We start from the raw sequence: 25502 nt of genomic DNA, 5'->3' as shown, positions 1-25502 counted from the left end.
ATAATAATTTCATAGCTGCAACCGTTCACATTCTGCAACCGTTCACATGTTCAACATTGCAAAATGAGGACCACATTTCTTGGAAACTGCTTCTATTAACAAATACAATGAAAAATGTATTAGAGGCTGTTGGTTGCTTCCAGTGAACATCTTAAGATATTATCAATGGTAATTAGATTCCCTTTTTAACTTGCTTTTCTGTATTCCACACTCACAACTGTTCTGTGCAGCCGCGATTGATGCTTCTCTTTTGGCATTTACCTGGTGCTTTGAAACTGCTGTGGGATTGTTTCTCCAGTGAGGCTTTCTGCAACCCGCTCTCAATAATGTACCTGTGCTCAGTCAGTATAGAAACTTTCTAATGTGAAACTGGTGGCCAAAATTGAACAGTCTCTTACTCCCCGAGCTTCACTGAACTAGTTGGGTGAGTTCGAATCAATATGGGCCTGGGGGCTGCCAGTTCACGCGGCGAAGCAGTATCAGGTAGACACAGAGAGAAATGCAGTCAATAATATCACATTATGGTTTCTGTGTGTGTGAATGAAGGTGTGAGACTGTGGTTGACAGTGCCAAGTGAAATCATAATAGAGTTTCTGAGGGCCAGACAGAGTGTGTTATTACAGACTGGGGATGTGGAAGGGTATAAAATGGCTGGCTGTTACAGGTGTGTGTGTGTGTGTGTGTGTGTGTGTGTGTGTGTGTGTGGGTGTGGGTGTGGGTGTGTGTGTGTGGGGCTCAGGATTTCCCGGTGTATCTCATGGATCACACATGTAATTGTACACGTGACAGTATAGGTGTGTGTGTGTGTGTGTAAGACAAGAAAGAAAAGGATACAGGACCTCTCCCACCCTCAGCAGTGGCTGTCAGTCAAACTTTATAATAATACTACTATCTGATTTGCCATTTACCGACCATTCGTAGCATCTCTCTGGCATCAGCACAGTATCCCTCAATCGGACCCTCACCCAATCACTCCCATACTCTTCTCCTGATTGTTACTGCTCCTAGTGGCATATAATTGAGATCCCCTTTTACAAGAGGCCAACATTTGTTTGATCATCTATTCAGTTCGGTTCAGCTGGAGCTATGCAAAAACACTGATTTCAAAACAAGATAAGCAATGATTGATTGACTGTGACTTCAGGAGTGTGAGGACACCTCGACGGTCTTTCCTCTAACTGATCAGTAACCTCTGACTTCACCTCTGACTGCTAGAGCAACTTATTAGTCCAACTTAAGAGAAGGAATTGTGTAATTTCAGGAAATGATTTATTAAACCAAGTGCATTAGTTATTAATTTAATGGAACCTATTACTAATGAGTGCACACAGTTTTATTAATTTAAGGATGCAAATAACTAATTTATGAGCACAAATGTTACAACCCTCTCGCTCTGATCCCTACCTGGCTTTGTAGAGAGAAAATATTGAATGAAAAAAATATTGTCCGCTCTACTCTCTGATTCTACAAGGCGATAATTAGCATTTTAAAGAAAATAACATTTCCAAAATATGACGAAGTAAACTCGAGTGTCATATTATATAGGGAGTAGTGAATGAGTGAATGAGGGAGCAGTAAGTGGTAACACATCTACAGTTCCATGACAAAGGGGCAAACTTGCTGTGATAGTTGAAAACTATGGTGCAAGCGAAGAACCGGCTCTTCAGTGAAGATCGTTGAGATTGTTTTGTCTGTTTAAAAAGTCAAGAACGAACTGTCAAGCTGAAAACTATGTTGTGATTCAGCTGCACATTCTATTTCTAAAAACTTTTCTAAACCCCCCCCCCCCAAAAAAAAAAAAAAAAAAAAAAACGGAAGGAGGACAAAGACAACAATTCCCAGAGAAAGAACAAAAATAATGCACTAGAAAAGCGTACAGACAGTCAGGTATTATACTGAGCCTGTTTATCCCTCCTACAATCCCACAGATTGCACACTGATACACACATGTACGTAGACACAAACATACGAACAAAATATGCGCACACATGCGGTGTCTGTCTCTCTCCCTCTTCCCCGTGTCGCTGTCTCCTCTCACGTCACGTCTCCAGTGACAGAGCCCGAGCTGTGAGGAGATCACACGCCACCTTCCCTCAGGAACCATAATGCCTTGATTCCACCATAGCTTCTGATTTGATATCGGATATAATCCAGACAGTGGCTGCCGTCCTCGCCACCTCATCATCCCTGTCACTCAATGTTTCCCCCCAAAGACACACACACACACACACACACACACACACACACACACACACTGTTTTCTCCAGTCCGAGGTCAACCCTCCCTCATTCCTATAGAAGGTCTTTTCTCTGGTTGTGCCTGCTTTTTTCAAGCATGGGTGAAGTGACTCAAAAACAAGAGATGCGTGCCGTGACCCCGCCGCTACCCTTTCTTTCCGAGAAGAGAAAGAGAAAGAATCTACTATCTCACCCTGTAACCATCTTCATCGCACATTCCTGTGTCCTTCCCCCAAGTGTGTTGTCTGCATGTTCGGCCCCGTTCCCTTGAGACTCTCATGAGGCCCCACCGTTGCCGCTGCCCACCCCCCCCATCGCAGTGCAGGCATTAAAGAGATTGGTGGGGTTGAGCTATTGAATTGAATTAGACATGGTCAATGTAGCTTTGGCTGTAGCAAACCCCCTGAGGGTAAGAATGGGAGAAGTTGAATGGGATGGGAATATGGTGGCAATATGCAACCGTAGTGCGGTTGTCTGCATTTATCACAGTGTTGTAAAGTTGGTTTGATTTGTCGGTTTGATTAAACAGAGACACATGTACCGCACATGTTTTTTACATGAACTTCTTCAAGTGAACAGAAACACTTCACACTCAGAATTGGTGGCACTGATCTTGTGTGCGGTTCCTTGAGGAAACAGGTGTTAGTTCCTCCTGTTCTGACTCATTTTTGTGTGTATGGAGAGAATTCCTGCGAGTTTTTGGTTGAGGAGATTGGTATTCCTGTGCAATGAAAGCTAATGATGAGCGTTGGGAGGATCGCAGCGGGCTCTGTAGGAACAACACATTTTTCATTCACTTAAAGCTCTGGAGGGGCTTAACTTGAAATCCTGCTAAAAGATGCTTAACAATGATGTCTAATCACTTCTAACGAATCAAAGAAAAAGGGAAAAGACTCCCCCTCTGGGAGCTTCTCTGCAGAAATTACCAATTACATTCCTTATCTACTGTCTACTATCTATCTGTGATGACAAATTTTTCTAAAAGCAACAAACATTGATTTTATTTTTTTCAGCTTCTTGTAACACAGACTCTCTTCCTCATCCTGCTCCAAAATTGCATAAAATACGCAGCTCTCTTATACAGGTGGCAACTGGCTCCCAGTGGACCAGAGGCAACTTAATCAGTGTCGTAATAGATTCAGATGAGATTGTGCTGAGGGAGTTAGCATTGACTTGTAATTAGAGGCACTCCGGTCGCAGACTAAGTTGAAATGAAGAGGCAAACGGCCACCAAAGATGCAATGAGCTGTGGAAACTCCTGGTCCGTAACTGAGTTCAGAGTGATGGAGGAAAGAAACGACGGGGGGCAGAGAGCAAAGCGAATAAGTAGTGACAAGCCAAGGGAGGGGGGAGTTAAAAATGAGATAAGGTGAGGCTTTTACACCTGGTACGAGGAGGATCACCACAGGTCCTGCAGCATGGAGAAATGTGATGTAGTCTGACAATCGCAGGAGTTATGGCCCCCTCCCCAGCACTTTTCCCTGAATCTTTTCTCTAGTTGAACAGTATCTGGAGCCAAGGCACCTTTTTCTTTTTAGAAATGACGAGCGAGTCACTGCAGCTAAATGTAAAACACATGCACACACTGTTATCGCCTCAGTTTAACTCATTTTGTGACTTCAAGCTTTCCATTGTCCTAAGCACTTTACTTCCTCACTCTGTGTTGCGTCAGCGGGCAGTCCGCCATCCAGCTCCTCCCGGGAGACTGTTGAGGTCTGTGCCGAAATACACTCAACCTGGTTCCCGCTGCTTGACTACCAACTTGCCGCTCTGTTGCCATAGATACATGCTGGCATTGGCAGGGACTTACGTGAGCCTGTGCTAAGGAAAGGTTGAGATTTACTGACTGCCATCTGGATAAAGAGTAGAAATGATCTTTTTAAAGAGGAGGGCTTACCATGTTTATCTGGGTTGAGCTTTTCCAAAATTATCTTAGCACCAAGGCAATGTAGTCTTTTTTACTGTAGGCCACTGGGAGGAAAAAAAACTGAGGTGTTGTACCTACTGCTTTGGGTTGTTTACAACATGCTGCACCATGCTGGAGCATCCCGGTGAAATATTAATGCAGTGTACCTTAACAGGAAATACACTGCCTCTAGCTTTGGATGCTTAGGTCAATTTATGTGCCTACTGTAAATTGTCAGAGTACACAGCCAGAGGCGAGAGCCATTTACTCGTGTTATATTTCATTACAATTTTTAGGTGGTGGCACATTATGTAATTGAGTAACTGAGGGTAGTTTCAGAATCCCCAAAGAGACTCTTCTAACCATCTGGATAAAAAAAGTTCCCCAAGTAGTGCTTCTGTTTCTGAATGAAAGCAAAGATAGCAGCTCACTGGCCACCTGGATAAGGAACAGAGTTTCAACCTGGAATATTATTTCACTCAGATGGGTAGAAGATTAATGTGGGTTGCTCAAAGTCTGTGGCTCTGTAGCAAGCTCCAACACCCTAATCACACACGCCTCAAGTATGTACAGAGACTGGAGATTTTTCACAATGAATACTTGCAATACTTGAGCACACTTATGACGGAGTACTACTGTGTGCAGGACTTTTAACTGCAGTGTTTCCACATAGGGATGGTGTTGCTTTTTAAAGGACTGAACATTTTCTTCCTCCTCTGCAAACACAGTTGTCACAGCAGTCAGGCAGTGAATCTCTCTCCTCACTGGTCACAGAGTTATTGACAAAGAGACGTGCCTGGTCATCTATTAGTCCAATTTACAAAAGTACCTTGTAAATCCTCAGCATGTACTGCACCTTAAATCAACTCATTGTATCCAGCAGGATGTCTGACTGACTGAACAGTGGTTCAGCGACTCTGCACATGTGCGTGTGCGTCAGTGTTTGTAGGGACAGTTTCCTCAAAGTTATAGATCGTCTTGGTTACTTGCTGGCAAACTGTTGCTAAACCCAAACACAGCAGGAAAGGAAATTGGATGGACTCTATCAGGCCTCTTTGGAGTGGCCTTAAAGAGTCATGTTTGGAAGCACACACGCTCGCATAAAAGTCCACACACACACACACACACTCGGGCGTGAATGTTGGCACACAGCGTACGTCAGTTCTGCCCACTTGCTGTGACCCAATATGGAGTGTGACCAGCTGTCCATGGCTGGATTTTCCAGCTTTCAGAGCTGAGACTGTGTGTGTGTGTGCGTGCGTGCGTGCGTGCGTGCGTGCGTGTGTGTGCGTGCACATCTCGGTCTGCTTGAGTGTGTGACATGACTTTCTACAGAAATTTTTGACATCTGCGTGCCCACCTCATCCTGCTGCTGACAGTACGGTTCCCTCTGTGTGTCTGTGCCAAGATAACTCACCCACCAAAGTCTGAACTTACAGCAGAGTCCTGGTCATCTGTCATGATCTCCTGCCCTTTTTGCTCTCAGTCCAGCTTTTAGACTAATGAGAGGATTTGTAGAGTCAGCCTTTGACTTTCAGGATTCAGTGGTTTAGTGTGAATTAAGCACCTGCCAAAACTGCTTCTGCAGATAATAGAAATAAAGGAATGAGGGATTCTAGTTGGTAAAACATATGCCCTGTAAGCATAATGTTCTGGGTTTGATTTCACCCAGGAACCTTAATCATATATCATCCTGCATTGTCTCTCTCCTCATGTTTCATGTCACTCTCTGCTGTCAGGTATCTAATAAAAGTGAATGTCAGAAAAATGAAAATGAATGTATAGTCTGCTGAAGGAATATCATACCCTTTATACTGAGGTAGCTCTCTCTCTAATATCTGTGGTTATACTATACTGTTAATGGCCATACTGGACTTACAGGATGTTTTACATCAATGTGATAAAGTGCCTTAAATTTTTTTTTTTATAAATAAATAGACTGGTTGAGCCAAAAAACAGAAGGTGAGGAAAAAGGAAAGTAAGAGTTTAGGAGATAACCAGGCACCTGTCCATGCAAAGCCTCAAGGGTAACCAGCAAAGTCTTCATATCAGTTTTGAAACAAACAGACAACCAATCAGGATACGCTAAAATTGGGAACATATGGTCCGACTTTTAGTTTTAATTAAAAGCCTTGCTACAACATTCAGAACGACAGAAGTTGCTCTGCTTCACTTTAGTTGAAGCAGGTATCAGTGCTATTTAATTAGGAAAAAAAACACGACTGAAGAGTTTTTTAGCATGTTACTCGAAATCAAGACAAGAGCCAAACATAAATCAGAAAGCCAAAAGGAAAGTTAAATATAATTAAAAACATGTACATTGAAAATTCTGACAAGACATTTGGTTTCGATAGAAATAAATTGTAAGGATTTGTGAGATGCCCTGCCTTTAACATCAGCTAATCAGCTGTGCAGATTCAATCTTATTCATTTCACTTGAATAAGAAGACTAAAAAAAAGAAAAGACCTCTGAATTAAATGGGAAAATACCTTGTTTTTCTACTTTGAAAATACTACTGCAAAAAAAAAACTGGCACTGCTCTTTCTCATGAAATGACACTCTCAATGATTCAGATACTGTATGACTATTATGAATATAATTATATAAAGGTGAATTAAACATGTGTCATCAGCCCATTCATTTGTAATGCTGTGCCTTTGATAATGTGATTCAGAGCTATTATATACAATTAATACTACAAAGGACCAAGGATTGAACCTTGAGGGTCACCACATGTCATAAAGTAAAGAGGCCATTTCCCATCATTCAAATATAAAGAGAGTAGTGTGGCCCTCAGAGGTTAACACTGACTGTCTCTATGTCTAATGAGGATACTATGATCTACAGGGTCAAAAGCTGGACTCATGTCATCTCCATTCAAGTGTAGTTTCATCTTTGTCCAGCTAATGGAAACTTTTTTTGACCTCTACGAGTCTGATCCTCCAAGCATAAAAATCCTTCCAGTCTCACTTTGTTGTGTAGACAGAGAAAAGGGAGACATTTTAGTGTCATGTGATCTCAGCGATCACACTGTAATGTCATCCTGCCAATGATTTGGTAACAGGTAACAGAACCCAAGTGCAGACAGGCAGCAAATGGCAATTAGAGCTAAAAGGTAGTTTACTTGGTTGTTGGGCAGGATTACAGTCTGCGAATGGGAGACAAGTTCAGTCATCAAGTCTGAGGTGAAGGTAACAAGAGTGGATCAAATGCTTAGCTATGACGCTGACAGCGTACACATAAAAAGTAGGGAGGGGGAGAGACAAGCTAGAAGAATGAGACGATACAGACCTCAGCATGGCATGATTTATTTTTGAGGGTCTCGACGTGATGACACACTTCAACATTCATGCTTGCTCTGTAAACAACTCTTTGAAAATCAGAGATGTGTCTGCATGAGTGGAATAAAGCTGCTGGCTCGAGAGGCCCACATGTACACTGTGGAGGGGATTTCACTTTTTTTTCTACTTGTGTGACATTTTCAGTCTGGATGGAAAAGCGGAAAATAATATGAAAGTATGTGCATGATTGAAGCTTTGTTGATACAAACATCATTTTCAAATACGATAAATCTGTATTATTGTGGAGGTGACCTGATGTTGCCTCTAAAAAGGTCTTGTCTAAAGTCAGAAGCCTGGGTACGATGAGGAGGCAGCATGAAACCTGAAACTGATTGATGCATCACTAAAATTTGACTTCCTGGATTGTATTTCATCCTCTCACGTTTCTGTGGCAACACAAATACAGTGCTGTTTCCGGTGCCTGTATATCCTTACAGTGAGCTCTGAACCCTGCGAGTCATCCAGCCCGGCTCAGTCTCCTAGAGCTGTGTACATTGAATATTTCCACCTGTTTCATCAACATTATGTTTGTCGGCAATAGCTTGAGTCCTGTTGACTCCACTGTATTGTAATGACAAACATAGGCACTGTGTGCATTTGCCTAATTAGTTACCAGCTGTAGTGAGAGGGATAATTGATTGCAGGGCAATATGGTTGATTTGCAACTCAACCAAGCTAATAATTTGTTATTGATTGAAGCATTAGCAAGGAAAACACTACAGAGAGATGTAACCCAGCCAAAGTGCTGCAGAAAGTTGATGCTCTCGGTTTTTAATCTACTTTAATGATATTACACCTCGCTAAGCTAACATCATAAGGAGTGCAGGGCGGGAGATGATGAACTGCTGGTTTCAGCTCAGCACTGTGGACTCATATGTTATGACTGGAGGAGATTACATTTACTCAGAACGAGTGCATGTGTGTTTTGTGTCGGAACACTAGTGTGTGTGTGTCTTTCTTTCTGCCGGCTGGAGCTACTTGCATAATGCGAGAATGTGGAGGTCAGACAATGACGGGATATTATTCATGTGTTGATGTGAATCACATGTGCTGTAACAATGTTTTTTGGGGGCACAGGAATCGGAATATATGGTTGTGCAAACATTTTTACAGCACATCTTTTAAGAGCCACAAATTTTAAGGTAACTCATTTCTGCTTCATTGACTTGTGGAGGCTAACGCCTCATTGAACAGTCCACTATTGCTTTCAATTTTCCAATTTTAATCAGCTATTAAAACTTCCGAAGTTTAATTGCACATTTTAAATAATTATCTGAAGGTTAGAGGGGAGGCACTTCTTTCAGATGCTCTCATTGCTGAAGCGTAAGAGTTTTTTGTGCAGCTTTTACACTCTGTGTCCTTCACACTCTCTATTTCTCTCTTCTTTTTTTTCTGTATTTTAGTTTACTCAGCTTTATATCTCGTCTTTCCAGCCACCCACTAGTTACCTAACATCCTTGCTTTCATCCCACGTTTATGTCCTTTAACCAAAATTTTATACCTTTGCATTACTTTTTCATTCTCTTTCTGTTCTTCCATGCTGGATTTGGAGCCGGAAGCCCTCAGGAATTGAAAGTTTGAGAGAAGAAATGATTTTGAAGTGACTCAGAGAGAGCTCCTTTTCTTTGAAGCCAGATGTAAAAATGTTGTATTGAGGTGCTGAAGTCATCTCCTCTCTTCTCCAGCTGTATCCTAGAGGCCCACCTTGGCAGTTAGAGGAGAGGTCATCACCATGACAGCGTCCTCGCAGGACTCCACACCTTCGTCTATGGCTGGCCTCTTCCTGCTCCTCCTCCTCCCGGCTGTTTTCACACAGAAGTCAGTCCCGACAACCCCGACCCCGCCGTTGTTTGACCCGCTGACCCAACCAGAGTGCACAAAGAAAGAACATCCAAAGGTTTCCATCCAAGGTCAGACATCATGTATGTTTTATATAAACATTTGATAATGCTGTATGTACAACAATCACATGAACAGTGGGAGAAAACAGGTTATGGTTACTTTTAAAACTTTCATTTTCATACAGCTCGAGAGTAATTAGACATCTGTCTTTTCTTCTATGCTGTTGAACCATGGGTGGCTTATTTTAAGATTTATCAGATTTATTTATTAACTTTTTTTTTTTTTTTTACAAGGGCATTTGGACTGAGAGAAAAGAGAGAGAACAGGCTCTGTAGTGAGTGTAGTTTTTCCTGACAGCATGTGTCTGAATTTCAGAAAATATAATATAATCATCCCATTGCATTGCTACCAGGCCAGGAGCTACTGTCTGTCATGCACATGCGTTTTTGCAAAAACCCAGTTAGAAATCTGGTTACAGGAGCTATTTGTAAGCGGTGGAAAGCAACCCTGTTGTTTTGCTTCTATTTCTACCACTTCTTTTCTTCTACTGAACTTAGCATGCTAACCATGTAGCTTTGGCCCAGTCGGCTCAATCTCATCACAGTAGCGTCCAGTCTGCCCTGAAGAAGTAGTGCTGCTTAAAGGCGTATTATAACCCCTTGTAATGTAAACACAACAAGCTCTTTACTGGACAAGTAAGTAAACAGCTGTTAATGTGATGGCTGTGTAGCAATAGCAAAACTTAAATGAATTAATAAATACATAAATAAAGCAGTAAATAGCTCCTTAACTCTGCTAAAAAAAAAAATCTAAATTAAGCAGGTTTCCTATATTACTGACCCAGTTACAGGAACTGGCTTTCTCATATCATGTCTCGTATCAGTCAACATGGGTATAATTTTCTGTGGGACTCTACCCCTCAGGGAACTTGGCGACATTGCTATAAACAACTACAGTAATTTGATAAGTGTTATTATAACTGATTGGAGTGATGGCCAAAACTACAGAAATAAGACCTGAGTTGTAATTTGAATTATCTTTCAATGTTGAGGTGTCCACATGACCATACTCACTTAAATGAAAAAATACTGGAGCTGATTTTAACATCTCAAACTTTTCAGTAGTCTTTCGATGGTAAATAACCACAAGGTTCTTCGATGTAAAATCAGAAGTTACTTTCAAAATAAGCCAAAGAATGCATTCATCATTACATTCTGACACATGAAATTTTAAGAATTAGTGAGAATGGGATCGACCTTAAAGCCTGATTGCTTTCATGGATTACGATCTCTCCTATCGCCTCTTAACAATGAAATAGTCTGTGTGGGCTTCATGTTTTGTCAGAGGTTCAGTGCTGCAAATGATTGCTATCATGTATCATAAGGGATACAGTTCTTTGTATAATCATACCTTGCAGTGCTGAGTACCGATCACATGTTTTCTATGCATAGGAACATATTCTATACATGCCATTTTTCCCAGCAACAAAATAAGCTGTTGTCATAAACATACGTCTGTGCCAGCTGCAATAATACCTCACAATTTGGCATTCAGGCAGGTCAGCATGCAGCTATAAAAGAACAACAAAAAGCAAGAGGGGACAAGATAGAAATGATTGTGTAGAATAATGGCGCTCACTATCTAGCCCATTCATCTGTACAGTGGGCCAAGAAACAAGGTCTTCCTCACGGCGTGAAATGGAACAGAACAGTACGGGGCACAGAATCACAGATAGATATGGCAGAATGAAAGGTAAACACGCACAAAATTGCTGTGTTTATTTTTGAATAGGGCTGTTTGTGTTGCCTCTGCCTAGAGTGGGCGACTAAGATTGGAGGACCGAAAAAAATTGCTGGTGGGGATCGAGGACAGACACACAAAAATTGAAGAGGTGGCCAGAGGATTTTGTTGTGATTAGAAATATACTCTACCCCCTCCAAACCATATTGGAGACATTTCCTCAAGTATTTTTGGTTATCCCGTTTTTTTATTTTTTCCTTTTTTTGTTTGGATGGCAGTAATGTTCTCCAGGTCTCAGTTCACCCATGTTTTTGGTTTGAACTCTGGCTAATGGAACTGAAGATGGACATAAAGAGCTTTTTATTGGAGTTTCAATTCACAAAACCCGTGAAATGGCTATTTTCATTCCCCACAAAGCTGGGCTGAGGTCACCTTTAGTCTTTGCCTCTGCCCTGCTTTACCCTGCAGATGTCCAGATTAGCCCGAGCTCCACCGGTGCTTCACTTCAAAGGCATGCCACTTGAGAATGGCTCTCATGGCAGGGAGCTGCAGGGCCGTTGGCCTGTCAAAGCAGGCGGAGCAGGGCATTATGTGGAGGCAGCCGTATAGAAAAAGGCCTGCACAATGAAAGTGTCAGCGAGAACCTGAGATTAGCTTCTGTGATTGATGAGCGTTTTATAGCAGCTTGTTGAAGCGCTACCTCAGTCACCTGGAGGAGACCCGGGAGCTAGCTGAGAAGATTTTACTATGGGCATGCAGGAGCTTGTAACCATCAATACATGCTTTAAGTGCATGTTCCTATAATGACAAGTCATTGTATTTGTTTTGTGTTTTTACATTTGACCAGCTAGCTAAGTAGGTTTTTGTTTGGCAGGTAGTGTCTGTGTGTGTGATGCAGTGAGATTTAATCCTTGCAGCGTGTGTCTGAGCTGGATGAAGGGATCAGCTGTCCAAGAGAGCATGCTATCTGCTTTAAAGCCGGGCTCTATTCTCTTTTAAGCTTTAAGCAATTCAAACCAACCTGAATTTGTCAAATGTCGGGACAAATTTACTGATACATCACTAGCACACCCACTGTTTTTGGTTACTCCAGCTGTTGCAGTTCGGTAACATTTCAGGACATGAACATTTTGACGACGTGTTGTTGATGTAAAGTTAACAACTGAAACTCACTCAGATGCGGATGCCTGTCTTTTCATTGGCATTGCTTCCGTACAAGTTTAATGTCAGACTAAGGCACTTGTAGCTTCCCACCCTCAACATCTGCGGACTGTGGATGTTGTACCGTCACATTCTGAATTTTGGCATCGACTTGGTCCTGAAGTATCGGTTCTTGTGACATCCCTAACGGTATTAATGGAAAATTTTCTTTCAACTTCTTTTTTTTTTTTATTTGTAGACTAGTTCTTTCAGATATGATGGTGAGCACTTTGATTGTTTACAGCTGATTTCTTTTCGACACTTGGGGGGATTGGAAACAAGTTGTGTACACCACATGGACGTACCATTACCTTTGATGATGTGTCAAACTTGTTAGCAAATGGATACTTATACAGATCCACCAGATACAGAGCAACATTACCATTCATTGGGTGTAAATCTAAGCAGTATTCTAGCAGTATTTCAGCTCTGTTTTTGTTCTCAGACTCCTGAGGGAAATATCCGGCTCTTCAGCTGCTAAATGCTCCACTCAGTTCACCAGCTAGGTGCTAACTGTGTCTGTCTGTGGTTTTCAGAACTCTTTCACTGAAAACAGCTGCCTGCTGCAGATTACAAATTCTAAATTACTGATTTGGAAAGTCACTCTGCACACATATGATTTTTCACCCACACTGTAGAAAAAAAACAAACATCAGAGACACACCGCCTGAAGATGTGATGCGATGCAAACACTGTAGTTGACAGCAGTGATGGGTGGGTGATAGGAGACAGTCTAGACAAACATGCGCCGCGTCGGGCATCAAACCTCTCCATCAGCCTCGACAGCATTTTATTTTTCCAAAAAACACACCGTGAATAACTGTCAGCTGAATGTTTGTACCTGTATGTGTGCTGCTCCAGAGGACGTGCCAGTGTTTTACGTCAGACACGCCACAGATCAGTGCAGGAATAGAGCATTGGAATCACGTATCCTCCACCCACAGGCACACACACTGTACAAGCCGCCAGCTTGTGATTTAGATGGATGATACTGGCTCACAGCGTAAGACTGTAGGCCTGATAAGAGCATGGCATGAGGGCAGCAACTGGAATGCTCTGAATCTAGATACGGAGTCTGTTTTTGGAATTTATGGAGTCAGCTGTGCATTATGTTATAAGGCCCAGAGATCTGGTTTTTGGAGTGTGTGTAAAGGGTCAGCCCTGTTTGTAAGAGAAGTAGATAAATTCTGCACCTTTATAACACCCAGTGCAACAATATCCATCATGGCAACAAGGGTTTTTTTTTATGAGTGTGTATGTATAAGAAAGTAGTGGCTGAAAATCAGACCTCTGGCTCAGGTTTCACTGCCTCCTTCACAGAGAGGAGGAGGAGGAGTTGTCTGATGGCTAAACAGTGTGTGTCATCTGCTCTGCAAAAAATCAGTGCAATGTTCCTCTCTGAAGAGAACAGAAACAACCAGTGTCATTGCTCATTTCCTGTTCAGTACCTTGCAAATCTTGTCTTCCCCTGTCCCATTTGGTTTTTATGCCCTCTCTTATCCCCTGCCTGCATTCTTCTCTCTACCTACCTAATCTCCCTCCCTTTCTCATTCATTCTCTTCACTTTGCTGCTTTCTCTTTTTCACCTTCCTCTCCGAATCTCTCCCTCCATCATTTGCTCTTTCTCAGACTGCTCTTTCTTTGCTCCATAATAGGCAGAGAAATGTATTGCGCACTTTGTATGAGTCCCTCTATCTCTTTCATCGTTTGGGTAATGGTGCTGTCGTTTAGCCGCCATGTCGCCATTTGAAGGGCTCTTGAGTATCATGAGAGTGATGCCCCTTTAAGACATAACTGTTCACTTAAAAGAAAAAAAATATTTGCCATGAATTTCTGATCTTATTCTTTATTTGATATTCTCCTCTTACTTTTACCACCTCTGTCTCTGTTTCCCGTCTCATTCATGATTACAGTGATGGGCCTAATTGGAGCTGTGCTATCAGAGCTGTGGTGTGTTTGCAGCCATCAATCAGACAGCTGAATGGAGCCGAGTTTAGCATGCTGCTGGGGCGAGTCTCTCACCCACTGATAGCATGTCAGGATATCTGATGCAGGCCCGAGGGATACCAAAGAGGATCAGAGAATAGCAAACATTTAAAGGCTTTATTGGCACTTTAACTGAAAAGTGACAGGCAGTGGGAAAATTGCTCTCTTTGTTTTTCTGTGATCGTGCTCCCTCTCCTGTCCCACTGGACACTACAGATTTCAGACGTGCAAATGCATTGGTAATTTTACATCTCAATTGGTGAAGTAAAGACTGCAGACTCGCTGGGTCCCACCTGGTAACAGGTCCAACACAGCTCAATTCTGAATCCAACTGCGTCATGTCAGCATGAGCAGCAAAGTGAAAACCATGCAAAAAACAAAGGGCAAAATGCACATCATGTTACCTCTTAAAAGTGAGGTAAGAAATTTGTTTAATTATCTTACACACAAAGAAAATGAAATCAGTTTCACAAGCACCGTGAATGAGCCAGTTTGAATTTGTCAGTCCATAAAAATGTGTTTTTGTTTATTTCCCCTCATAGATTGAAACTTTCAAAGATTAAAATTTCAGAAAACAACAATAATCATCAGATCACACGTCTCACTAAATTTTCAACTTTCACTCGTACAAACTTGATAAAGTGTGAATATTTCCACAGAAGAGCTTTACATACACAGTGTGAGCAAATAGAAGTTAAATGCAGTCCAATCCTTTGTTCCTCAGGCTCTGAGCTTCAGCAAATTCAGTTTGAAATAAAATGATGGATACTATATTAAAGTGCCAAGTCTCAGCTTTAATTTAAATAGGTTTGCATCGATATAGAAAGAACTGTGTGTATAGACTGTTTAACACATAGTACCCAAAGTTCAGGGCTCCAAAAATAAGTGGACACTGGCTGTTAAATGTTTCCTGTGCAGCTGTGTGGTGTTTCAACGTTGGTTCATGCACATGTGGCTCAGAGTTGATTGAGAGTTGAGAGGTGCTATTTAGTGTGGCGGAGTTGTCTGTCAATATCAGGAGTAAAGAGGTGAACATGCAAGTGAAAAAGATAATAAAGAGGGTCAAAAGCAAAAAACAAATACTTTTCAGAGATATCAAAGGTTCTTGGTGTGAGTACATTCTAAAAGAGAAAAGTAAAATAGCAAACAAGCTGGTCGACCAAGGAGCGCAAGTCTTATGTCCCAAAGCCAACACCTCATCCGTCAAACATGGTGGTGGATCTGTCATGGCTCGGGCAAGTGTGGCTGCCACTTATATTTATATTTATCGATGATTTCACTGCCGATGGAAGCAACAGGATGAACGCAGGTGTGTACAGGAGCATTGTGTGAGCTCAGATTCAGCCAAACGCATCAAACTCATTGGACGACATTTCATCACTCAGCAGGACCACAGTCCTGAACACACAGCCGAAGCAACTGAAGAGCTTTTCAGGAAGTGGAAGAAGTGGAACATGTGCTACTGGCCGAATCAGTCACCTGATCTCAGTTTAATTGAGCTGCAAGCAACCTGATGAAGACCAGAACTGAAGGTGGCTGCAAAGGATTTTCCTGCAAAATATAAAATATAATGATTTTTGACTTCATGTGCATCTGTCCAATCACTTTTGAACCCCTAAACTTCAGGTACTATGTTTTAAAAGGTCTATATCTCCCACACAGTTCTTTCTACAGTGATCTATCTCAAATCAAAGCTGAGACTTGCCACTTTAATGTCGTATTTGAATGGTTGACAAGATTATAGTAACTGAAAAAGAAAGCAGCAGCACTTTAGGATGATGTATATGCAGCTTAGACTTTATTCCACAAGCTGACATTTCGGCAACAGTTTGCCTTGTGCAGAGCTTAATCTATAGGTTTGCTTTGAGGTAAAGATCGTAGGAAAATGTCATTTGCCCTCATGTTGGTCATTAATTAAGTCACAGATGCAAAAAATAAGTTTCAAAAATCCATCACTGATGCAGATTGTAAGAGAACTGAGGCCGCTCCTCATCACTGGCATCAATATTTTCCATCTCACCGCTGTTCTCCGGCGGTTCCACTGCTCTCCAAATATCACATGAACTTTGAGGCACTTTCACTAACACTTCTGCCATGTTTGAATGAAACCATTGCTGAACATTAATGTAACAGATACCGAAAAACTAGTCAACAGACGAATGAGGCTGGCATTTTAACAGATGCCATGTCTGAACAGCTCTGCTGCTATTACTCCTACCTTTGACAATACCGCCCACATTTCTGTCAGCCTTATAAGGGGACTCTGACAAATTGTCAGTAGTTTTGGATTTTGCTTCGCCATTGGTTTTGTGAGAGGCAGACAGACATCTTTACCGGTCGCTGACTGAGAGGCTATTAGCCTCCTGGCCCCTGCGCCATTCCTTCTGTGGTTGCTCAGTCCCCGGTCTCCCCAGGCTCTTTCTCAACAATGCCCGTAACCTGCGGACCCCTCTATCTGAATTCAGTCAAGTGGGAGGACGGGGAGGGGAGGACGGAGTGGTGGAGGAATGAAAGGACAGGAGGGATAGAGGGAAAGTTGTGCTCCACTGAGCTTCTCTCAAACTATCACCCTCAGCGAGTCACCCACAGCGAAAATCGAAAGTTAGGAGAGGAGAGATACTGAAGAGCGGGACAGGCAAGCCGGGGTGGAGACTGGGGTGCAAGGAAGGGCGAAGAGCGATATGAAGAAGACCAAACAAAACATATTTCAGGGGATTTTGGCCAGATAAGGCTGAGGTGTGAAAGTTTTTTCTCCTCCAATACTGAGCAACAGTAGAAAATGTGGGGAGATGTGGCATTTATGGTGCTGCTTCAGCTTTGTTTTCACAAGACCCTGCCTACAGTAAACGGACATTGTATGTAAATTTTCATTCCTATGCTATTATTTGCCCACTGTTGTTATTTTCACATTCCCTGCTGTTGATGTTGCTAAATTTATTCAGAATACAATTATATATGGTGCTAATTGACACCGGGGGTGATACTTCATTCACAGAACCGTTTGCCAGATGGCAGAAAGCAGCGAATCTTCATGTGACCTGTTTTGATAACAATATTGAATCGACTACCTCGCCCTGAAGATAACCATTTTTAATATTTCCTCTCCCTATTCTTCCTATTAGCAAGACGTTGTGGTCCTGTGTACCCCCCTGAAGGAAGATGATGATAGACAGCTACCTTTAGTACAATATGTGTCATTCATAGCTCATTAAACAGTGCAGCGCTTGAGGGGAGAAATCAACTAGATGCCTTATTATAATGCTAATGATAAAAAAAAAAAAATGATACAGTGCAGGGTGTCATTAGATGAACATTTGCTGTAAGAGAGGGAAAAGCATAAGTGACAAAAAGCAAGTTTACTGAAATAAACAATTTGGTTTTAAAGGTCATCTGAGCCTCGTCCATCACCGGCGGTTTGCTGGGCATTTATAAGACTTTGTCGAGTCAACAGCCACATTGTTCCTCCAGGACTTCTAAATGGATCTTAAAGCCGTTTCCTAACCTTTGCTCACTCCGTCAAACTAATTTTCATCCAACTCGCCCAGTCAGTGCCTTTAATGGCACCAGCTCTCTCATCATGTATACCAACACTACCCCTCGTTCTCTTTAGTTCTGTCCCCGTTTGACTTTGGTGTTCTGAAAGCTTTCTTACATCATGCTAACATGAAAATCCATGTTGGAGTACTGAAATAGTGGGAGCTCGGGCATTGCCTGACTCCCTTCATTATTATTTCAACATGAAGTCAAAAGTGGAGCACCATAGTGGAAAAAAGAGTCATTTTTACCCCGTGTAAAATGTGCCCTTAAAGGGAAGCAACAAAAATGTGCAACGTAATTAGTGGTTTAAATATTAGCTACCTTTTCCTTTGTCTGTTTTGTCACGCAGTGGTTGTAATAACTGCTAATTCCTACTTTTGGCCTGTTGAGGGAGTAGACTGCTGGAACAGAACTGGTCTTTGAGAGGATTTTGTGGGAATTGCAGGTAATATCACATGGAAACGAAGGAACTTTTCCCATACACAGAAACAGCTGGAAATCCTTTAAGTGCTTCTGATCCACACATACCCTCTGAAATTACTCCTGTATTTTCACAGTTTGAGACATTTGGTCAATGAAAAGTTAAAACATCTTGTTATTTTTGTTCAGTTCATGTGTGTGGAGTCAGCAGGCACAGCCAGAGGAGGACTTTAATGCTCTATGGGCCCAAAAACTCAGACACCTGAGGAACCTTGAGGAACTTTTTTGACATATGCGTCCAGGGAGGAGCTTTCACTCGAATGAATGCCCCACCATCGTAGAACACATCCATATTCCAGACAAAATAGACAGTGTAGACAGACCACAAGCACCTAATCCATCACCGTCTTCCAAATTCATTCAGTGGGGATAAGCCAGAGCTACCACCGCCAGAGACTGAACCTGAGCTTCTGTTTGGAAACAAAACTTTGGAGTTTACAGCCAAGCTAGTGTCTCTGTGAGACTGTGCTGGTTCTAGACGGGTATAATGTTTACCATGTTTATCATCTTGCTAATATTTGCTAGTTAGCACTGGACACATGAATGGGTATGGATATGATCTCATGATAGCACTGGAGAAAGTCAGGGGATCTACAAAGTCATTAGGATTCCTCCTTCAGGGACTATGAATGTTTATACAAAACTTCATGGAATAGAAACTTTGTGGAGATATTTCAGTCTGGACCAAAGTGGTTGACTGACCCATCCCCCGAGCATGGCTTTGCTCTGCCACCTGGATGGCTTGCTCAGGGTGGTACATACAAACTTTAACTGTCCGATTACACTTTGCACCTTTTATGGTGATTAGAAGAAGGTAAGATTAAGATTAAATCTTTGTCAAATAGCCTTTTCTCTGCGCTCCAACTTCTCACATCTCACATTCCATCTGGTTTTAAGCAATGAATGGATAATCTCTGCTGGAGCTGTGTGGCTGTGTGGCTGTGTGGCTGTGTGGCTGTGTGTGTGTGTGCGTGTGCGTGTGCGTGTGTGTGTGTATCTGTCTGTCTGTGCAGACATAGGGTTTTTGGAACTGAAATTTGTTGTGCTTTATTCCCTCAGCTCCATAAGATATTAGTATTTTCTAGCTTTGCCTGTGCTTCGTCCAGACTTGGTCCAACAGTGATTCAGATCAGTTGGGGTGCCACTCTGTCCACATGCTGGTTGTGTGAGGAAAAGCAGAATGCTTAAAAACTGTTAGATGGAAGGAGATAGAAGGGTTATGATTTATGTCTGAGACGAATGTCTCAGCCACTGTCCTCATCCCTCTCCTCATCCCTCTGGCAGCCACGGGCTAATGCATTAATCCAGCTGCCTGCCGATTGTGAAGGGAGGGAAAAAACGCAATAATCGTTCATCAAGACCAGCTTGGGGCCCGCAAGTCAACCCAGAGGGAGGGGGCTTTCATTTTCATCCTGGCTTTATTGTTACAGTTATAAGGTGAAGAAATGAGCAGCGCATATAAAACCACTTGTAGACAGAAGGATAAATGTCAGTCAATGAAAGACCCCTCACTGTCAGAGGCCTTTCTAAGGGCGTAAACAAGATCAGGCTTCATGAGCTCTCCTGCATGCTACTGAATCAAATTCAGCCATGTGTCACAGTAGCTGGGAGCGACACAGGCACAGCAGGGGCGCCTTAACATTACTGTAAGCTCCAGGACTATGGACATTTTTGGAGCCCCCACCTCCCCGCCCCTAGATGCAAATAATCGGGTTGGGTTCGGACTTGGATGGAATAATTCACCAAATCGATCCATAGAGCTGCAGAGGAATGTTATTCCACAAAATACATAGTGCGTTCTGACAGTAATACTACTGTCAGGACTCCATGGCGATGCCCAAGTTTCTCCCAACAGCAGGTTCAGCACCTTGGAGAGCGCTGTGGCGAACAATCCTGACAAGTACAGGCCCGGCGCCAGAACGAATTTGCAACAACCTCAGAAAAGTTAGATAACAACAAGATAAGAGGAGTCTCAAAAATCATGCGTTTATGAACAATGCTAAATTGTGATTTAATTTAAACTGTACTTGTCTAGATTAGTGAGATTGAGGTGCTATGCTAAGATGCTAAGAATGCATTATGAGCAGTTTATAATTGTTAGGATCATGACAGGAAATAATTATTAAAGGAATGTAGAACAAGGCAAACTTCAAGGACAAACAATGGATATAAATGAAAATGCCTTATAACACATCACTATATAATTGGATAAGTAAACCTGGTTAGACAATGTTAAACCTGAGGGCTGCTATTCTCATCTTCAAAGTCTAACAAAGTACAAACAATCTGGATGAATGAAATGTCTTCACAGCAACTAATTCCAGCACCACCTGTTTATTTTACACACAGGTTCTCGTTGTAGCTGTTCCCATAGCACCACTAGCTGGTGTAGTTGTAATGTTATACAAGAAGGAATAAGTATTACTTCAAAAGCAGATCATTTAACCTACATTATCTCAGAACAAGGACTATTTTATTTACTTTTTTTTTTTTTCTGGAAAAAGCCTGCGTACACAGAAACCCTTTTTAACATATTACATTTCTTCATGAAGGAGCGGCTCTGAGGCTTCCTCTTATTCGACATGAGATTTGAGAGATTGATTTGAGAGAATAAGAATGTGTTGGCAGCCCTCTACAATGTAAACCAGAAATGTAAAATGATGTTATATGACTAGATTTCATTATTGAGTTACAGTTACATTCATGATTTTGCAAAGGCATAAGACAATGACCTGAATCTTGAGACAGTTTCAGAGTGACAGCGACACAGAGCGTCCCCGTAACCATAGTAACACACACACCTGCCTGAGAGGAGAGGGACAGACGCTGCTGTCAGAAGACCTGCTGACTCCTCAGAGCAGCAGCATGGGAATAAATTACAATATAACAGATTTGTGGATATTTTTGACTTTACCCTCCATGGTCTGAAAAAGTTGCTGCAGCACAGTGCTGCTGATTCGCTGTGTTGCTCCGTCGAGTCTGTCCGTGCGCTGTCAGTGTCCTCTTCTTACACAGTGATGTTATCAGTTTTAAGAATTTGTTTTTCATGCTCCACCCCTGGAGTCCAGCATAGGTGTGGTTGGGTATTTTGTGTGATGGTGACCAGCCTGTCACGGTCAGGCCAGGGGCAAAAAATATGGAAAAAAATAAATTTAAGCTCTTGTCTCGTGAGGCTTCTGGTACATCGGAGGCCCAGGGCTCAAGCCCTGGTAAGCCTGTGCATTAAGGCGCCACTGGGCACAGGCAAGGTGGACTCAAATTCAGACACACAGAGGCAGGCGGATGTACCGAAATACTTCAATCGAAGAATAAAATCTGGCTTGCAGGCGTACAGCTGTACAAACTAAAGTTCAGGCAGGCAAACAAGAAACAAAACTCAGGTGATCCAGACTCAAGGAGCAAAAACACATGGAGAGAACTGAGGAACGGGAACAGGATAGTTCACTCAAGAACCACAGGGGAAACATATCAATCATAAAGGGCGGGAAAATACATAAGGGCAGGGAGCAAAATAACCTTAAATAATACAGGGAAATGATTTCAAAATAAAACAGGAAGCAGTACGAAAATTTCAAAAGGGCAGATTGTTACACCACGTTTTTATTTATTTATTTATTTTTTACACGTTTTTGAAGAGATATTCATGATGTGGGGAAATGTCGATATTCACAAAATGCTTCTTAGTTAAAATTTCAATTGATTTATGCTCTACATTAAACTCTCTGAACTGAACGCTAACAGCTTTTGTTTTTAGTATTAGTGCATAATTCTTCTGTGGGAATAATTCTCTTGTTATCCGTTTCTCCACTGCACATTCTTATTTTATGGTTCATGTCATATGCTCTGTTTTAATGGTCTTATTTTATGGGGAGAATAAGTCACCTTTAAACAGACTGCCATTTGTCTAAATGACATCATTTTCTATTTCTGGATGTTTTCCAGAATATATTTAGCATGTAATGTAAGGGGTGGGTTTTGAGTTAGCAGACTGCACTGAGATGAGCCTCACTTTTCTTCTACTTTTTATGAGCAAGAGTCCTATCTGTTGTTTTTTCCACAACAATTCTTCTGTTGTATAATCTCCCCACTCCCCTCTGATTTCACCTCCCCCCTATGTCTTCATCTGCCTGCCAATTGCAGAGGGGAAAAAAAGAACGCAATAATTGTTCAAGTCCAGCTTGGGGCTCGTGAGTCAACCATGAGGGAGGGGGCTTTCATATTCATCCTGGCTCTATTCTTACAGTTATACAGGGAATAAGTGAGCGGCGCATATAAAACCACTTGTAGACAGAAGGATGAATGTCAGTCAGTGAAAGACCCCTCACTGTCAGAGAGGCCTTTCTAAGAGAGTAAACAAGCTCAGGCTTCATGAGCTCTCCTGCATGCTACTGAATCAAATTCAGACGTGTGTCACAGTTGCTGGTAGCAACACAGGCTCAGGCAGGGTGGACACGAATGCAGACACATAGAGGCAGTACTGTAATCAAAGAAGAAGTTCAGGCAAACAAGACACAAAACTCAGGAAATCCAAACTCAGGGAGCAAAAACACATGGAAACAAGACTAGATCAAAACCTAGTAAATGGCTGGACCGCATTATATTTGCATTTTGCCTAGTGTCAGCTGGTTTCTGCCCCTTATCTTTTTCCTTCTCTCCTACTCTCTGCTCACATATACAGCATTTTAATACAGATGGATTCCCAAAGCTGTTCTCATTTACATGTCCTTCTGTTTTTGTCGTCAGACAACAGAATGAGTACGAAATAGAAACCGAAAACGCAGCCCATTAAGACTATATGTTAACCAGCAGTCCCTTCCAAGCCATTTCCAAGCTACTGCTCAGCACTGCTGAAATCCTGATTTTATAACTGTGACATCGTCTGACAAAATCACCAAACACATGAGTTAAAGACAACGGCTGTGCTATGATTTTGGCTGCATTTACTTATCAAACGATCACTCAGAGAGAAAGTTAGAAGCTCATTCACACTAGCTGCCGAAGGAAAACCTGACTCAAACTCACAGAGTAATACTACTATACAGGGCAATACTCTCCTCTACAGAGTCACTAAAAGTGCTTTTTGAAAAAAGTCGCAAAAGGAAATTTAGTATCACAGACAATCACAAAGGTGGGAAAACACACAAGGACAGGAAGCAAAACAACCATAAACACAACAGGGCAGAGATTTCAAAATAAAACAGGAAGCATCACAAAAAGCCCAAGAGGGGCAGATAGTGATATTATATTTTTTATTACAAGCTTTTGAAGAGATATTCATGATGTGGAGAAATGTTTATATGCACAAAATGCTTCTCAGTTCAAATTTCAATTGATTTATGCTCTACATTAAACTCTCTGAACTGAGCGCTAACAGCTCTTGTTTTTACTGTTAGGTGCAAAAAGCCTCTGTGGGAATAATTATCTTGTTATCTATTTCTCCACTGCGCATTCTTATTTTATGGTTCATGTCATATGCTCTGTTTTAATGGTCTTATTTTATGGGGAGAATAAGTCACCTTTAAACAGACTGCCATTTGTCTAAATGACATAATTTTTGTATTTCTGGATGTTTTCCAGAATATATTTAGCATGTAATGTAAGGTGTGGATCGTGAGTTTGATTTGATGGGTGCTGCATTTTACACCCGCAGACTGCACTGATATTAGCCTCAACTTTCTCCTACTTTTTATGAGCAAGAGTCCTATCTGTTGTTTTTGCCACAACAATTCTTCTGTTGTATAATCTCCCCACTCCTCTCTGATTTCACCTCTAGCTGCGTCTTGAATAGTAACATGATCTCACGGTGGAAGTGAGGGATAAAAACACAGGATACACCTTCAGGCCTCCTGCGTGCTTACATGTACACTCATAACACATACAGTCCTAATCGACCCATAACAATGGCTTTAATTAGTCCACTGTTGTTGTCGCTTCAAATTTCATCACATTACTATGCGCACAGTATTGTTGATATTCACAAATATCAACAATGCTTCTGTTCAAGGTGCATTGTTTAGTTAGTGTTCCACTGCCTAATATTCTTGTATCCAATCATAATCCTTCCAGGTGTTGCATCCCAATTGTCAAGTTATGCTTTAAGAGTGTGTGCAGCTTCCCAAATTGGAAGAGATTGTTCCATCTACCCTGCTTTTTAACTGGAGTGCACTCAATGACCAAACTGTTTTCCTTTCTCCTCCTTTTATTTTGGAAGGTTCAGCAATATAGTTTGATAGTTCAGTTACACAAATCCATTAACTCCATTAGTCACTAGTCATTAATAGTTAGTCATTAGGTGAAAACAAAACCTTTTAAATAGGAAAAAGCAAAAAAAGAGGGAAAAAACCATAAATAATACATTAAATAAGCAACAAATACTTGCAGATATTGCAGACTCACAATGATTGTAATTAGAGCTAATGCTCTCATCACTCTTAGCTTTATCAGCTCAATATCAGTATCAGCGTTTTAACATAAATCATTTTAGCTGAAAGCATTTCAACATAAAGCATTTTATAATCATGTTTATTTATTAAGTTAATATTGAAGTTGCCTATCACACCAGTCACGAGTATACCTGCACAAAACGTAGGATATAGCTTTAATATAGTTGGCTAATATTTGAACAGTGATCTCAGTTTTGGAGCCCACCGTATATGAAGATAATCTTTTGAACACTAATTAGGTTGCTGTGCAAATTAATGTAGTCAGTGTTTAAAGAACTGATTTGGATCATTCTAATGATCTCATTTTAAACTTACATTTACAGGGACACTGCACACACACATACATGCTCTGTTCACACATGCAGCTGCTTTGTGCTAGTCTGTGAGCGAGCTGGATTCTTTAAGTCAACTTCAGGTCTGTTTATATAAGATTGTGAGGCTTACGCTGCGCTCCCCTCTGCTCGTCCAGCTTTGCCCTCTGCAGCCATTAATCAGAGGTGATGTACAGATGGTCCTGCTCGCCTCCTTGCACCAGCTTTGCATGGTTTCTAAACCCATCCAGCATGTCAGAGATGGTCAACCCGTAGATGCATGAACCAAATTTGAGAAATGGAAACAATCTATGTGCATACATGTAATATAAATATTTATAGAGCGAATAAGAGACGGCCTCTTGCAGAATTTGTTTAGTATTAGAATTACACTGGGGTGCCCAGTGATTTATTATGTGTGCTGAGGTTATCAGTGATTTAATCGTATGTGTGTGTAAAAGTGTTTTACAGTCTGTTA

At 41.6% G+C, this 25502-nt stretch overlaps 1 protein-coding gene across 5 annotated transcripts in view; it reads left to right on the top strand.

The window, feature by feature from the left end:
• sema5ba (sema domain, seven thrombospondin repeats (type 1 and type 1-like), transmembrane domain (TM) and short cytoplasmic domain, (semaphorin) 5Ba) overlaps positions 1–25502 on the top strand; it is a 173942-nt gene that overhangs the window by 60367 nt on the left and 88073 nt on the right. For 3 of the 5 annotated variants that reach the window (XM_087174992.1, XM_087174994.1, XM_087174991.1), the window contains one exon: positions 9171–9407. In XM_087174992.1, coding sequence (XP_087031118.1) covers positions 9218–9407 — 190 coding nt within the window. In that variant the 5' untranslated portion in view covers positions 9171–9217. The remainder of the gene's footprint in view (positions 1–9170; positions 9408–25502) is intronic. The other 2 variants (XM_023409738.2, XM_087174993.1) reach the window with 1 other exon arrangement.

This window comes from Seriola lalandi, unplaced genomic scaffold (assembly GCF_002814215.2).
Source record: "Seriola lalandi dorsalis isolate HSWRI2012SDOR001 ecotype SW California unplaced genomic scaffold, Sedor1 jcf7180002054406, whole genome shotgun sequence".
NCBI lineage: Eukaryota > Metazoa > Chordata > Actinopteri > Carangiformes > Carangidae > Seriola > Seriola lalandi.
Note: the sequence above shows the minus strand (reverse complement) of the source record. Positions and strands in the feature narration are given on the sequence as shown.